The sequence below is a fragment of the Nipponia nippon genome, unplaced genomic scaffold (genome assembly GCF_047370975.1).
Source record: "Nipponia nippon isolate SJK-2023a ecotype South Korea unplaced genomic scaffold, ASM4737097v1 scaffold_8, whole genome shotgun sequence".
In the NCBI taxonomy this organism is placed as follows: domain Eukaryota; kingdom Metazoa; phylum Chordata; class Aves; order Pelecaniformes; family Threskiornithidae; genus Nipponia; species Nipponia nippon.
In genome coordinates this window covers 27133330-27147156 of record NW_028262402.1, presented here as the reverse complement: position 1 = coordinate 27147156, position 13827 = coordinate 27133330, and the positions used below count along the sequence as shown (strand labels likewise).

Genomic DNA, 13827 nt, shown 5'->3' with positions numbered 1-13827 from the left:
AAAAAAAGAAACAAAACAAAACAAAAAACCACCAGTGGTGGGAGGACATATCTGTAAGTCTGGACAAAACTGACAGTAACTGCACCTCTTAAAAGACAAACAAAAACTTAGTAGTATTCGTTAAAGCACTGGAATTTTATACACCCTCACTCTGCTAAACAAATTAATTTTACAGTGGCCAAGTTAATGTAAAAGACCAGGTATAAATCTGCTGCATTGTCGTGGTTTAACCCCAGCCAGCAACTAAGCACCCCACAGCCACTCGCTCACTCCCCCCGCAGTGGGGTGGCGGAGAGCATTGGAAGGGTGAAAGTCAGAAAACGCCCGGGTTGAGATAGGAACAGTTTAATAATTGCAGTAAAATGAAATAGAATGGTAGTAGTAGTAATAGTAATAATAATAATATAATACAATAATAATATACAAAGCAAGTGATACACGACACAATTGCTCACCACCCACTGACTGATGCCCAGCCCGTTCCTGAGCAGCGATCACTTCCCCCCCAGCCAACTCGCCTCCAGCTTATGTACTGAGCATGACATCATATGGTATGGAATAGCCCTTTGGCCAGCCTGGGTCAGCTGTCCTGGCCGTTCCCCCTCCCAGCTTCTTGTGCACCTGGCAGAGCATGGGAAGCTGAAAAGTCCTTGACTGGTGTAAGCAGTACTTAGCAAGAACCAAAACATCAGTGTGTTATCAACATTATTCTCATCCCAAATCCAAAACACAGCACTATACCAGCTACTAAGAAGAAAATTAACTCTATCCCAGCTGAAACCAGGACAGTATCCACCCCTTATTCCATACCATATACGTCATGCCCAGGTCTTACACTTTCAAATACATTCCAATTAATCACTACCACTTTTCCAGTCTTTTGATATATTTTTATATATATATATATACACACACACACATACACACACACACATATAGATATAATTTCCCTAGTCTATAGGCTATCCCTCTAAAATGTTTGTTGAGTTCATTTAGTCTGTGACTTTGGGCTTCATCTGTCATAACAGTCTTTCAGGGCAGGAGACATGGTGTGTGGTGTTGGATTGTTGCATGCTGAAGCCAGTTCTGGTTCCATCACCACTGCACTTTGTTCAGTTTCCTCAAAGTTTGTTCTTCATTAATTTGGGTGATTCTTACTGTATACTGTTGATAGGCACATAGTGATCATTGAAGCGATAACATCCAGTATTATATAGCAACTAACATTATACAATTCAGTTCATTGGCTATTTTCACCCAAAATCAAATCTCCTTGAGGTACACATCGGACTTCCCCATCCTCCCGCATCACCCACCAAGCGCATCCAGGTCCTTGAGCAAAAGCAATCCCACAAATGGGTTTACCTCTGCCTGAAGCAGGAGTTACCCAGACTGTCTTCCCCGTCATATTTTTTAGGTGCACTACAGGGACTTTAGCCCCCTCTACAGTCCACGTAAAAGTCTTGACTGGGCAGGGCCAGCTCGATTGGCAGATCCCCTGGTGTTGACTCACCAAGTGGCCTTTGCTAAATGTGTATCCCAATGTTTAAATGTCCCACCACCCATTGCTTTTAGTGTAGTCTTTAACAGTCCATTGTATCGTTCGATTTTCCCGGAGGCTGGTGCACGATAGTGGATGTGATACACCCACTCGATGCCATGCTCTTTGGCCCAGGTGTCCATGAGGTTGTTTTGGAAATAAGTTCCGTTATCCAACTCAATTCTTTCTGGGGTGCCATGTCGCCACAGGACTTGCTTTTCAAGACCCAGGATAGTGTTCCGGGCAGTGGCATGGGGCACGGGATATGTTTCCAGCCACCTGGTGGTTGCTTCCACTGTTGTAAGCACATGGCGCTTGCCTTGGTGGGTTTGTGGAAGTGTGATATAATCAATCTGCCAGGCCTCCCTGTATTTATATTTCAGCCATTGTCCTCCATACCAGAGAGGCTTGAACCACTTGGCTTGCTTGATTGCAGCACATGTTTCACATTCATGGATAACCTGTGCAATAGTGTCCATGGTCAGGTCCACCCCTCGATCGCGAGCCCATCTACGTGTTGCGTCTCTTCCTTGGTGGCCTGAGGTGTCATGGGCCCACCGAGCTAGAAATAGTTCACCCTTATGTTGCCAGTCCAGGTCCACTTGAGCCACTTCAATCTTAGCAGCCTGATCCACCTGCTGATTGTTTTGATGTTCTTCAGTGGCCCAACCCTTGGTACGTGAGCATCTACGTGATGTACTTTTACAACCAGGTTCTCTATCCGGGCAGCAATATCTTGCCACAATGCGGCAACCCAGATGGGTTTGCCTCTGCGCTGCCAGTTGCTCTGTTTCTATTGCTGTAACCAGCCCCACAGGGCATTTGCCACCATCCATGAGTCAGTATAGAGATAGAGCATTGGCCGCTTTTCTCGTTTAGCAATATCTAAAGCCAGCTGGATAGCCTTCACCTCTGCAAACTGACTTGATTCACCTTCTCCTTCAGCAGTTTCTGCAACTTGTTGTACAGGACTCCATACAGCAGCTTTCCACCTCCGATGTTTCCCCACAAGACGACAGGACCCGTCAGTGAACAGGGCATATTGCTTCTCATTTTCTGATAGTTTATTATATGGTGGGGCCTCCTCAGCACGCGTCACCTCCTCCTCTGGTGATATTCCGAAATCTTTGCTTTCTGGCCAGTCCATGATCACTTCCAAGATTCCTGGGCGACTGGGGTTTCCTATTCGGGCCCGTTGTGTGATCAGTGCGACCCACTTACTCCATGTAGCATCAGTTGCATGATGTGTACAGGGGACCCTCCCTTTGAACATCCAGCCCAACACTGGCAGTCGGGGTGCCAAGAGGAGCTGTGCTTCAGTACCAACCACTTCCGAAGCGGCTCGAACCCCTTCATATGCTGCTCATATCTCTTTTTCAGTTGGAGTATAGCCAGCCTCGGATCCTCTGTATCCCCGACTCCAAAACCCTAGAGGTCAACCTCAAATCTCCCCTGGTGCTTTTTGCCAGAGGCTCCAGGTAGGGCCATTCTCCCTGGCTGCAGCGTAGAGCACATTTTTTACATCTTGTCCTGCCCAGACTGGCCCAAGGGCTACTGCATGGACTATCTCCTGTTTAATTTGTTCAAAGGCCTGTTGTTGCTCAGGGCCCCATTTAAAATCATTCTTCTTCTGGGTCACTTGATAGAGAGGGCTTACGATCAGACTGTGATTTGGAATATGCATCCTCCAAAAACCCACAACGTCCAAGAAAGCCTGTGTTTCCTTTTTGCTGGTTGGTGGAGACATGGCTGTGATTTTGTTGATCACATCCACTGGGATCTGATGATGTCCATCTTGCCATTTTATTCCTAAAAACTGGATCTCCTGTGCAGGTCCCTTGACCTTACTTTGTTTTATGGCAAAGCCGGCCTCCAGAAGGATTTGGACTATTTGCTTCCCTTTCTCAAAAACTTCTGCTGCTGTGTTGCCCCACAGGATGATGTCATCAATGTATTGCAGGTGTTCCGGAGCCCCACCCTGTTCCAATGTAGCCTGGATCAGTCCATGGCAAATGGTGGGGCTGTGTTTCCACCCCTGGGGCAGTCAATTCCAGGTGTACTGGACCCCCCTCCAAGTGAAAGCAAACTGTGGCCTGCACTCTGCCACCAAAGGAATTGAGAAAAACGCATTAGTGATGTCAATTGTGGCATACCACTTGGCTGCCTTTGACTCCAGTTCGTATTGAAGTTCTAGCATGCCTGGCACGGCAGCGCTCAGTGGCGACGTGACTTCATTCAGGCCCCGATAGTCTACTCTTAGTCTCCACTCTCCATTAGACTTCCGCGCTGGCCATATGGGACTGTTAAAAGGTGAGCGAGTCTTGCTGATCACTCCTTGGCTCTCCAGTTGACGAATCAGCTTATGGATGGGAATCAGGGAGTCTCTGTTGGTGCGATATTGCCGCCGGTGCACTGTTGTGGTAGCGATTGGCACCTGTTGTTCTTTGACCCTCAGCAACCCCACAACAGAGGGGTCCTTCAAGAGACCAGGCAGGGTAGACAGCTGTTTAATTTCCTCCGTCTCCAAGGCAGCTATACCAAAAGCCCACCAGTACTCTTCTGGGTCCTTGAAATACCCTCTTCTGAGGTAGTCTATGCCAAGGATGCATGGAGCCTCTGGGCCAGTCACAATGGGATGCTTCTGCCACTCCTTCCCAGTTAAGCTTACTTCAGCCTCCAATACAGTCAGCTGTTGGGATCCCCCTGTCACTCCAGAAATACAGATGGGTTCTGCCCCTTCATAGCTTGATGGCATTAGGGTACACTGTGCACCGGTGTGTACTAAAGCCTTATACTCCTGTAGGTCTGATGTGCCAGGCCATCGAATCCACACAGTCCAGTACACCCGGTTGTTCCTTTCCTCCACCTGGCTGGAGGCAGGGCCCCTCTAGTCCTGGTCATAGCATTCGTTACTCACTTCTTGTAAATGTGAATCAAAAACCCCTTTATTGAGATCGGAAGCAAAATCAGCCCTTTTACCCTGTCTAGGGAACTGCTCACTGGAAACTGGAGCAGCAGTTTTCCTGGAAGAACCACCTTTTGTAATTGTTTTTCCTTGCAACTCACGTACTCGTGCCTCTAGGGTCGAGGTAGATTTTCCATCCCACTTCCTCATGTCCTCTCCATGGTCACGCAGATAAAACCACAGTGTGGCCCGTGGTGTGTATTCACTGTATCTTCTCTCTTGAAGAGAGGGATGCTTACTCCTGATGGCTGAGATACTGGTCTGTACAGGTGAGGAGTAGGACATGTCGTCTTTGAATCGCTGGAACTCCCGGGATAATTTCTCAGCTAGCACGTCAGGCAGTTTCTCCACAGCCGTGACGCAGGCCCGTAGGGAGGAAGAGAGACTTTCTTCGTATTGCCGGAGTTGGCCAGCCAATTCATCCACCGTTGGTCCCTCTTCATCTTTCCAGGTCATTGTTGCCAAAGAGTTTGCATATGATGATGGTGCGCTCCGCACAAACTTCTGCCACATGGGTTGTGTGCACTGGACTTCATCTGGATCTTTGGATAACTGCTCATTGTTCAAGTCATTATGCATCACCTCCAGCATGGTTAATTCCCTCAGGTACTGGATACCTCTCTCCATGGTGGTCCACTTGCCTGGCTGACATAAAAAAATATCTTCCTTGAAAGGATACCTTTCCTTCACAGCTGCCAGAAGTTGCCTCCGGAGGCTGAGGACTTTCGCCCCTTTTCCAATCGCTTTGTCAATGCCCCTTTCCCTAGAAATGGATCCCAGCTGCTTGGCTTCCCTACCCTCTAATTCCATGCTACTAGCCCCGTTATCCCAGCATTGGAGCAGCCAAGTGATGATGTGCTCACCTGGATGACGACTAAAATCTTTTCGCGTATCTCGCAGCTCATTCAGGGACAGAGATCGGGTTGTTACCATCTCATTTGTGGGTTCTGCCTCTTCCTCCTCCTGTTCTTGTGATGGCCCTGGTTCATCATCAGCCCTTACTAAACGAGTTGATTTTCTTGTGTATTTTTTCTTCTATATAGGGGCAACTGATACTGGCACGGGTTGGTTCTCTGGTGTAGCCACAGCACCTGTTACAGGGGCTGGCATATCAGCAGCGCTCGTCACAGGGGCTGGCGTAGCCACAGTGTCTGTTGGCGGGGCTGGCATAGCTGCAGCGCCAGTCGTTTTGTTGTCAGATCCAGAGACCTTCTCTTCCCCTTGAGGGTTCTGAATAGTGTTTAATACAGCTCGGTAGGCATGGGCCAGGCCCCAGCACATTGCAGTGATTTGCATCTCCCTAAAATTGTCAGGATGACAGCATACTTTTTCCAAATGTTCTACTGATTTTTCAGGATTCTGCACTTGTTCAGGGGTGGAATTCCAAAACACTGGAGGGCCCACCGTCCTAGGCATTTGCCCATACTCTCCCACACACCCTGCCACTCATAACTATCCAGCCTTGGGGCAGATCTCTGGATGATATTCTTAAAATGCTTATTAACTCTAGACAAAACCGAAACAATATACCCAAGAAATACCAATAGATGTATCTTAACTACCCAAGGATGCTCAAGATACAAAAAAGTTGTTGTAATGAAGGAGGAAACATCATAGAAGAAGGCAGTGAAGGTGCCATTCTGTATTTCCTCCATAAAAAGCCTCTCAGAGGAAGAGGTATAATTGCTAATTGTCTCCATGAGGTGGTACCCGAAGTATAGTAATGGCTTCAGTACAGAACCCAAATACCAGATACCGCTCAAGGTCAGTGTTTTAATAACAAATCTCCCAGGCAAAACATCACTAATCACAGCAGAGCACAGAAAACTGCAACACCCAACACCAATCTTTAACATGTACTGCAAATACAAGAGCATGGTGCAGATCAGGTAGACTTAATACCGAGAGCAAATGAAATCAATATTATGACCAGCAACTGTTAACAGATACAAATTCCTTAATACACTCTGATTAATCTGTTATTATCTCAAACCCTTCATGCCCCACGTTGGGTGCCATAAAGGACTGTCGTGGTTTAATCCCAGCCAGCAACTAAGCACCACACAGCCACTCGCTCACTCCCCCCGCAGTGGGGTGGCGGAGAGCATTAGAAGGGTGAAAGTCAGAAAACTCCCGGGTTGAGATAGGAACAGTTTAATAATTGAAGTAAAATGAAATAGAATGGTAGTAGTAGTAATAGTAATAATAATAATGTAATACAATAATAATATACAAAGCAAGTGATACACGACACAATTGCTCACCACCCACTGACTGATGCCCAGCCCGTTCCTGAGCAGCGATCACTTCCCCCCCAGCCAACTCGCCTCCAGCTTATGTACTGAGCATGACATCATATGGTATGGAATAGCCCTTTGGCCAGCCTGGGTCAGCTGTCCTGGCCGTTCCCCCTCCCAGCTTCTTGTGCACCTGGCAGAGCATGGGAAGCTGAAAAGTCCTTGACTGGTGTAAGCAGTACTTAGCAAGAACCAAAACATCAGTGTGTTATCAACATTATTCTCATCCCAAATCCAAAACACAGCACTATACCAGCTACTAAGAAGAAAATTAACTCTATCCCAGCTGAAACCAGGACATGCATCAAAACAGAAAGAAAAAGCAATTAAACTGAAGGCAAAAAGGCATATTGGCATTGCGATGTCAACACCAACACATAAGACTTCTCTTATGCTGCTAGTTGCTTGTTTAAAGAACAAGAAAAATTTTGCTGTTCTTTTCCAAATTATTGGTTATAAAGAAAGTAAGAACAAAAAAAGCACCACACTGAGCTACAGCTACCAGTCAGGTAACTATGTAGTATCAGCTCACTAGCAGCCTCGTGAGAAAGTGTTGCTGCAAAGCCTGGACTGCACCCCAAACCTCGCTGCAATTAATGAGATCCCAAAACATGTGCAATGCTTCACAGCTAGTTCTCTGCTTCATTGTAGGGTCAAGCTTTTAACATGGCGCTGTTCGCAGGTGGTGCAGCATTTGTCCGTGTAGACTTGCCAGCTGAAGAGGACAACAGATGCTGAAGAACACAGTTTGAGAAAACAGCTCCGTCCCTCTTTGGTTTTGCTCTTACACAGTCTATAGTGCTCAGAGTGGCAGAACACCGTACAGCTCATGTTGAAAACACAAGGCACTTATTCTGCCTGAACCATAAGGTTAATCAGCGATGAATGGTGAAACACCTATTTGCTTTTTCCCATTCAAACTTTCCGAACTCTGAATGCAACTTACTTTAGAGTGTACAATTCACATTGCAAGAACCCACAGGACTATCACGCTGAACAACTCTGTCACACTTTAAGGCTTTTATATCTTATGTATGACTTGAATTTCATCCTATTTAGAAAAATTTTAAGTAGTATGAAGAAATGAAGATATTAAAAAGGATACATTGTTTACAATTCAAAGTGAAAACCAATAAGGTAATTTTCATTACTCCAAAGTTTATTCCACAGTAGCTGATCTAATGCAAAAACCAAAACTACTGCGTATTGTTAAGTACCAGTCATAAATGCAGTAAATGGGGGTGGAGCACATTCTCTTACAGTATCAGCAATTTTTCTTATTAAAGCAGTATTAACTTTTCTGTAGGAAATTAACACAGCAGGAAAGGAGGAAGGGTGAAGAAAAAGACATTAATCTCCCCTCCAAGCTCTTCACGTTTTCTGGCAAAAAGCAGGCTAGAGAGTATTTACCTTAGCTGATCCAAACAGGAATATGCTGCATGCTGTGGAGGGTCAGTTAGAATAAAGCTACTTATTAATTATATAGCTTAAGAACAGCCCACTGATTTTAAAAACCATCTATGAAGTTCCTTTTAAGGTGAACCCTCTATATCCTTTGACTGCATACTGTTCACTATGGCTTCAAACAGGAAGTGCGGTAACAACGCTCTTTGACAATTACTTGAAACAAATAAAACCACAGGAAGAGAAAGAAAATGACTGCAGGTGTTAACATCTGAATTTAACTAGATTTTCTCCAAAACTCACACTACTATTTAAGGAGAGGGGTGGGGAAAAAGTAACAAAAAAAAAAAGTGAAACATGCACAGTCATGACTAAGTATGCCATGTCATGGTATGTCATGACATGACATAATGTACCATGACATGCACATGTATGCACATAGTCGTGACCAGGACTACTACTAGTTTTTTAGTCTCAAGTACTTTATGAGAAAGAAATTCACAGTTATTCTTGATATGGAAGTATCATTCCATAAAAACACTTTTTTTTTTTTTCCTTAAAGGCTCTGAACAGCTATCATTTGTTTCAATCCTGCGAGCTGTAAGTAGAAAATTATCATTTCAGAGAAGACTTCTTTCATATTTTTCACTTAAGTCTCTATTGTAGCCATACTATTTCCTCTTGCTGTTTAGCAGATACAGTGAAGTGGCAGCAAGAAATGGGGGGGAGGGGATTAAGGTGTGTGCAAACCACCAGAGAAGTTGCACTGGTGCACACTTCCACACACTTATAGCTGTAGCAATTGGAGGATGCTCTCCAGCTCTCAAAGAAAGTGAGAGGTGTTTACTCCATTGCCAGCCTCATTTTTTGACATAAAACAATCTGTACAAGAAACAATAGAGGTTTTAAACAAACACTACCTATAGGGAAAGTTGCCTGCATACATGAATTTTGTATCAGAAACTTTATCTCACCAGGGCAGTGCACTTGCAGGAGGACTCTTCCTCCCTTGCCCCCCCAGGAGAGCAGGCACTTCCGGGGACTTTGGCACTGCTTTTAATGCACCAATTATCTTTTGCACTTTCAGATCCTGAGAAACCTGAGCTGCAAGTAACCCTTGCCAGACAAAGGACAACATTCACCACCGACACAGGCTGAATGAGGCTGAAATCTCTTTTTCACTTCCTCATAACTTTCCCATATCTATTCTGCCCATCCCCCACCCTCCCAAGTGCTTTCGGGTTTAGTTTCAAGACATTGAAGAAGCTTCTTCAAAGTTTGAGTTAGACTTTCTTGTGTATTTTCAAACCCTGAATGCACAGGTCCTGACTCTGTAAAAAGGTGTTTTATTCATGTCTTTATGATACAGTTTTGAACATTATGACTAAAGCTATTTATAAGATTTTATTATAGAGTTTTATTTTGGGATTATTGGTCATTTGGAGCCAGTTCTCCTGCCCCCCCCCCCCCCCCTTTATACTGAAATGGTTTTCATTAGTGTATTTCCTTAAGCAACTTAGGAATAGGTTGTACTTAAATCAAGCTCAACACAAATTAATAGCCATGAACGACTCTGTATTACGAGTCGCTTTGCTTCTGAATTGAAAGTTTCAAAGACTATTGAAAATGGTGGAATAGGAGGAAGGTACTCTTATGGCTTACTTAAAAGAGAAAGAGGGGTTGTTTTTTTTTAATTCTTCTTGTTGTTAATAGAATGGAGTCTAGCTTTAGAACAATTCCATCTTTCACAGGAACCAAAACACCTCCAATTCTTGTTTGTGTTTGCAATTTGTAGGAACCCACCACAAGTTTCCCTGCAACCAGCGTACCCATTTGAGATCATACATGGGAAGGCAGCAAAAGGTACAGGAAGGGAACCACAGCAAGTCCACAAGGAGAAATATTAGGCTTTTCACATGAGGCCACTGAGGGTGTGAGGGGGAGCTGCAAAGCAGGTGAAAGCAGGAAAGCAGGCCATTCATTCAAGGAAAGAACAGCTCATGGAGTGTGACAGTAACCACACTGTTTGCAAGTGTCAGCTGGGAGCTTAGAGCAGAGAGCCTTTAAACATTTTTAAAACATCTCCAGAGTGTGAAGCTCAAACATTTGTTTTATCACTGACAAATGTCTTGCTCTTTTTTTTTTTTTTTTTTTACACCCCCTCATCTGCAATTGCCTGAGTTTTACTCTCTAGCCATTCTGTTAAATTTAATTATTTCAACTAAGTGGCCTGACCCTTGAAAGGTCCTTACTACTTTGTACACAAAACCAACAAATGAAACAGGCAGTATTACACTGGTCCCATTAAAATTCCCTATATCCAGTTTGAAACATAAAAGCATAGTTTTTCAGGACCAAACCAAGTTCAACAGGCAAAGCTGTGTCAGTGACTGAGCAATGCAAGTAACCTTTTCCCCAGCTCTGACATTTCAGACCTTCCTGTGTCTTCACTTAATAATTGCTTTCAATATACATGGGTTCAATGCAGCTTTCTGAAACAGCTGACACATAGCTCATACTACTTCCCACACATACATGCAGACAGGAACCTACTTCTCTGAAAATCACAGCACAGAACATCTAATAGTTCTGCACTATCAAAATATAGAAAGACTAACAGAAAACTAATGCTCTAAATTTGTTTACTAAACAATAGGAAGACAAACCAAAGACAAATATGTTTTGTCCTACCTAAGGCATAGTCTAGTTATAATATATTTTGCCCTACGTACAAAAATAGTCAGTTTAGAACAAATGAGAAGCCTTCGAGAATCCACTCCTATGGTTTAAGAAATCTGATTTCATATTGCCTGCCCATTCACATTAAAAAAATACATAAATCCTTATATAAATAGTCAAAGTTCTGATTGGTCAGTAACATTATCTTCTCAAGTGGCAAGCCCTATTGACAGTAACACAGAAGAACACTTTTCTCAGCTGGCCTCCTTGTTAATTCTAACAGGTAATACCAGTCAGAGAGAAAAAAAAATAAATAAGGCAGACTAGTGGTCTAAGGCAGGCTCTGAACAGGGTACTACTTCCATAAAGAATGGAAAAAAAAAAAACCAAAACCACAAAACCAAAAAACCCAAAACCTCCCTGAAGAGCCCCCTGTTATTACTTCTAAAGTAATCATGGGAAATGCTCAACATTGGCATCAAGGGAGTCCATCATTTTAACAACAGTATAGCATTAAAAGGAATGGAATAGTCTATGGGGAAAAAAATACCCTTGACAAACGATGTGGCAGACCATACGAGGTATTCAAGGGACCCTTACCTGTTTTTTAGTATGACAATAGGTGAAAAGCATTATTCACAGCATCTATAATATTCCTTTTTCCACAGAAAACTAATACACCAAAGCATTTTCAAGGAAGGTTTATGACAGAGGAAAGGAGTAAGTAGGAACAGGGGAGAAAAGGCCATTAAAACTGTCAGGAGTTCACAGAGGCACACTCTCACCAGTACAGTAAGTGTTTCCTGTCAAAAAAATCAACACGGCACACCACTACTGCAGATTTTAACTTACTACTGTAAGATAGACAGCCTTGCAGCAGAAGTCTGCCATTGTATCTAAAGATGTTTTAATGTACTTCAGTATATGATTGCTGCAACTTCCTCACATCCCACTCAAATGCAGAACAATTATGAGACCAACTACAGTAAGCAAAGCAGCATCACGTTTTGTGGCACTGGATAAATTTACTCAGCCACCCAGTAGCACTAGCTAGGGTGCACATTTGCCTGTTTGAAAAGCCAGATGAATCACCTCTGTTCAAGCCTTCCTTGGCACGGGGTGATGAGATGTTTCAAAGAGGAAGAGTGCAATCAGCTCAAGCAGCGTGCTTCTGCTTTAGCTTTCAGTTCCGTACCTTGCAAGCAACAAAACAGCAACAGCTTTCTGTTCAAAGTGCAGCAGAACAGCATATTTTTCATCTGCTAGCATTTCAGGCCCTACCATTTCTTTATATGTATTCTCTAGCCCTTTTATCATTTCTCTATTATTAGCTGCTTTAGATGACTTGAACTCTGTGTGTGCACCTGCATGTATGCGCATGAGAGATTGCTTAAAGAAACTTAAAAATTAAGACAAATCACATTTTCAAAGATACTTGGATCACTCTAGAATAGAAGTGGAATTTAGGACATTTGCAGTATGTACCTACAGAAGTTACAGGCAGAGACCTACTAGTTCACGTAGCCCATCTTCTCAGGTGTACCCGTTCCCAGGTAGCAGTGCAGTCTATTGTACTTTGAGCACTCCCATTAATTCTTCTGAAGGACCACTCTGCAGCTTAATATAGACCACATCTGCTGGCTTCAACTTCTACCACCTTTAGTGATTGTTCATTTAAACAGTACTCAGACAACAACTACACATACCCAAGTCTAAATTAGGCTATGACTGGTCTAGAGTGGTGTCAATTTTTCCTGACTAGACGCTTCAAAGCAGTATATTAAAATATTTGGTTTATTTGATAGGAAGTCCATCTTCAGACAGAAAATGGTGGAGAAGTACAAGCAATACCGCTCAAGTTAGGCAGGAAAGGCAGGGTGTTACTGGGCATATGGCAGAGCCAGGAAGCAGTTTTAGAACCAGTGAGAGGTGGGAAGTGCTAAATGAGCCTGCTAAGATTTCACTCTCAAGATAACCATGGGGAGCTGCACCAGCAGGCTGACAAAGCAAGTCTCAAAAAGAACGCTCGAGCCAGAAATATGCTATGTGTACTTTCAGACCAGAGCACAGGGAGGGGAGAAATCAGATAAATTGCCTGGCATTTTTCTCTTCTCACATCAAAAGCCAGAGATGTGCTAGCACAGTATTGTGTAACAGGCAGCACAAAGTGACACCCAGACAGGAGCATCAGGTTTCATCTTTATCTAGCAGCACACAGCAAGAGATGGTTCTCTTCCTCTGTCTCCAGACATTCCTTAAGTCATTTCAGGGAAAGGAAAATCTAAACCTAACTGTAGCAAAGAAGTTGGGTTCATGTATCATAATTTAAATATGCCATAATGCCAAAGTGTCCTAATTCTATCATCCTTAAACAATTGCAAAGAAAACAATGAATTGAAATACAACTACTAAGTAAGAAGTACACACAGAGAGATTCTAGACTTCCACAGCACAGATAACACCTCTTGTCCACTTCTACACACAAGAAGCCTACCAAATACCACAACTGCATGTGCATGCACACGTCCGTATGAAGCCACACACACAACCTGTAATACAGTAACTGCAGCAATCACAAAGTATTTCATTCCTATGCCTAAGGCTATCACGCTATATGCAGCAAGTATGAAAATAACTCAGCCAAGGTGGCCAAGAAGGCCAATAGCATCCTGGCTTGTATCAGAAACAGTGTGGCCAGCAGGACCAGGGAAGTGATTGTCCTCCTGTACTCGGCACTGGTGAGGCCGCACCTCGAGTACTGTGTTCTGTTTTGGGCCCCTCACTACAAGAACATTGAGGTGCTGGAGCGTGTCCAGAGAAGGGCAACGAAGTTGGTGAAGGGTCTAGAGCACAAGTCTTATGAGGTGCAGCTGAGGGAACTGGGGTTGTTTAGCCTGGGGAAGAGGAGGCTGAGGGGAGACATTATTGCTCTCTGCAACTAC

At 43.8% G+C, this 13827-nt stretch overlaps 2 protein-coding genes across 15 annotated transcripts in view; both read right to left on the bottom strand.

Moving 5' to 3' along the window:
• CDC42SE2 (CDC42 small effector 2) overlaps positions 1-13827 on the bottom strand; it is a 91685-nt gene that overhangs the window by 35529 nt on the left and 42329 nt on the right. For 2 of the 14 annotated variants that reach the window (XR_015700954.1, XR_015700955.1), the window contains exon 1: positions 456-2732. The exons of the other annotated variants lie outside the window; for them this stretch is intronic. The gene's annotated coding sequence lies outside the window, so the exon portion shown is untranslated. Of the gene's footprint in view, positions 1-455; positions 2733-13827 lie in introns of those variants that run through there. 14 annotated transcript variants of the gene reach the window in all.
• LOC148050541 (uncharacterized) lies at positions 3994-5714 on the bottom strand. The gene is made up of 2 exons (XM_087742517.1): positions 5369-5714; positions 3994-5150 (listed from the first exon to the last, which is right to left on the bottom strand). The coding sequence occupies exons 1-2, from the start codon at positions 5408-5410 to the stop codon at positions 4428-4430; spliced, it is 765 nt and encodes a 254-aa protein (XP_087598643.1). The 5' UTR covers positions 5411-5714; the 3' UTR covers positions 3994-4427.

What these genes read in the sequence shown, in the direction of transcription:
- LOC148050541 (XM_087742517.1), bottom strand. Translation starts at nt 5,410, where the DNA reads ATGAGCTGCGAGATACGCGAAAAGATTTTAGTCGTCATCCAG. An exon ending in AGATTTTAGTCGTCATCCAG is followed by an intron (nt 5,151 to 5,368) that starts GTGAGCACATCA and finishes TTTTTATGTCAG; the next exon opens with CCAGGCAAGTGGACCACCAT.